Source organism: Meleagris gallopavo, unplaced genomic scaffold, assembly GCF_000146605.3.
Source record: "Meleagris gallopavo isolate NT-WF06-2002-E0010 breed Aviagen turkey brand Nicholas breeding stock unplaced genomic scaffold, Turkey_5.1 ChrUn_random_7180001954888, whole genome shotgun sequence".
NCBI classification, from domain to species: domain Eukaryota; kingdom Metazoa; phylum Chordata; class Aves; order Galliformes; family Phasianidae; genus Meleagris; species Meleagris gallopavo.
Window position 1 is genome coordinate 15526 of NW_011215789.1, and position 600 is coordinate 16125.

At 66.5% G+C, this 600-nt stretch overlaps 1 protein-coding gene across 1 annotated transcript in view; it reads right to left on the reverse strand.

Moving 5' to 3' along the window:
- Positions 1 to 266: 266 nt before the first annotated feature.
- Positions 267 to 600, reverse strand: part of LOC104917069 (zinc finger and BTB domain-containing protein 4) — a 6910-nt gene continuing 6576 nt past the window's right edge. The window contains exon 4 of the mRNA XM_031557740.1: positions 267 to 338. Coding sequence (XP_031413600.1) covers positions 267 to 338 — 72 coding nt within the window. The remainder of the gene's footprint in view (positions 339 to 600) is intronic.

The following is a 600-nucleotide window of genomic DNA, read 5'->3' on the forward strand; positions in this document are numbered from 1 at the left end:
GTCACCGTGCCGCGCCGTCGTTTTGTCACCGTGAGCCGGCGCGGCGAGACCCGGCGGTGCGTCATCACCGTGACTTGGAGTGATGGTGCTGCCAGGACCTGGCGCTGCGGCGTCACCAAGACCTGGCACGGCTTTGTCACCGTGACACGGTGTTGTTTTGTCACCGTGATCTGCTGTGACAGCGTGACTGGGACCCGGCGTCACAGTGCTGCCAACGCTCGGCGTGGTTTTGTCACCGGGACCTGGTGCCGCTTTGCCACCGTGACTCAGTGGAACTTTGTCACCAACACCGGGTGCCGCTTTGTCACCGTGACCTGGTACCACTTTGTCACCATCACCTGCTGTGACAGCGTCACCGTGACCCACTGCAGCTTTCTCACCGCAGCCAGCCGTCACGGCGTCACCGCGACCAGCACTGCCGTCACCCTGTGTTGCGATGCCGCCACGGCCCCGTGCCACGCTGTCACCCGGTGACAGGCTGTCGCCGCCACCTGTCTCGCCCTCCTCCTCCCCGGCAGTGCTGTAGGCGGTGACGCCGGCAGGTGACCCCGTGCCGCTTGTTGTCCCCCGGTGCCGCCGGTTGTGCCGGCTCAGCGCGGC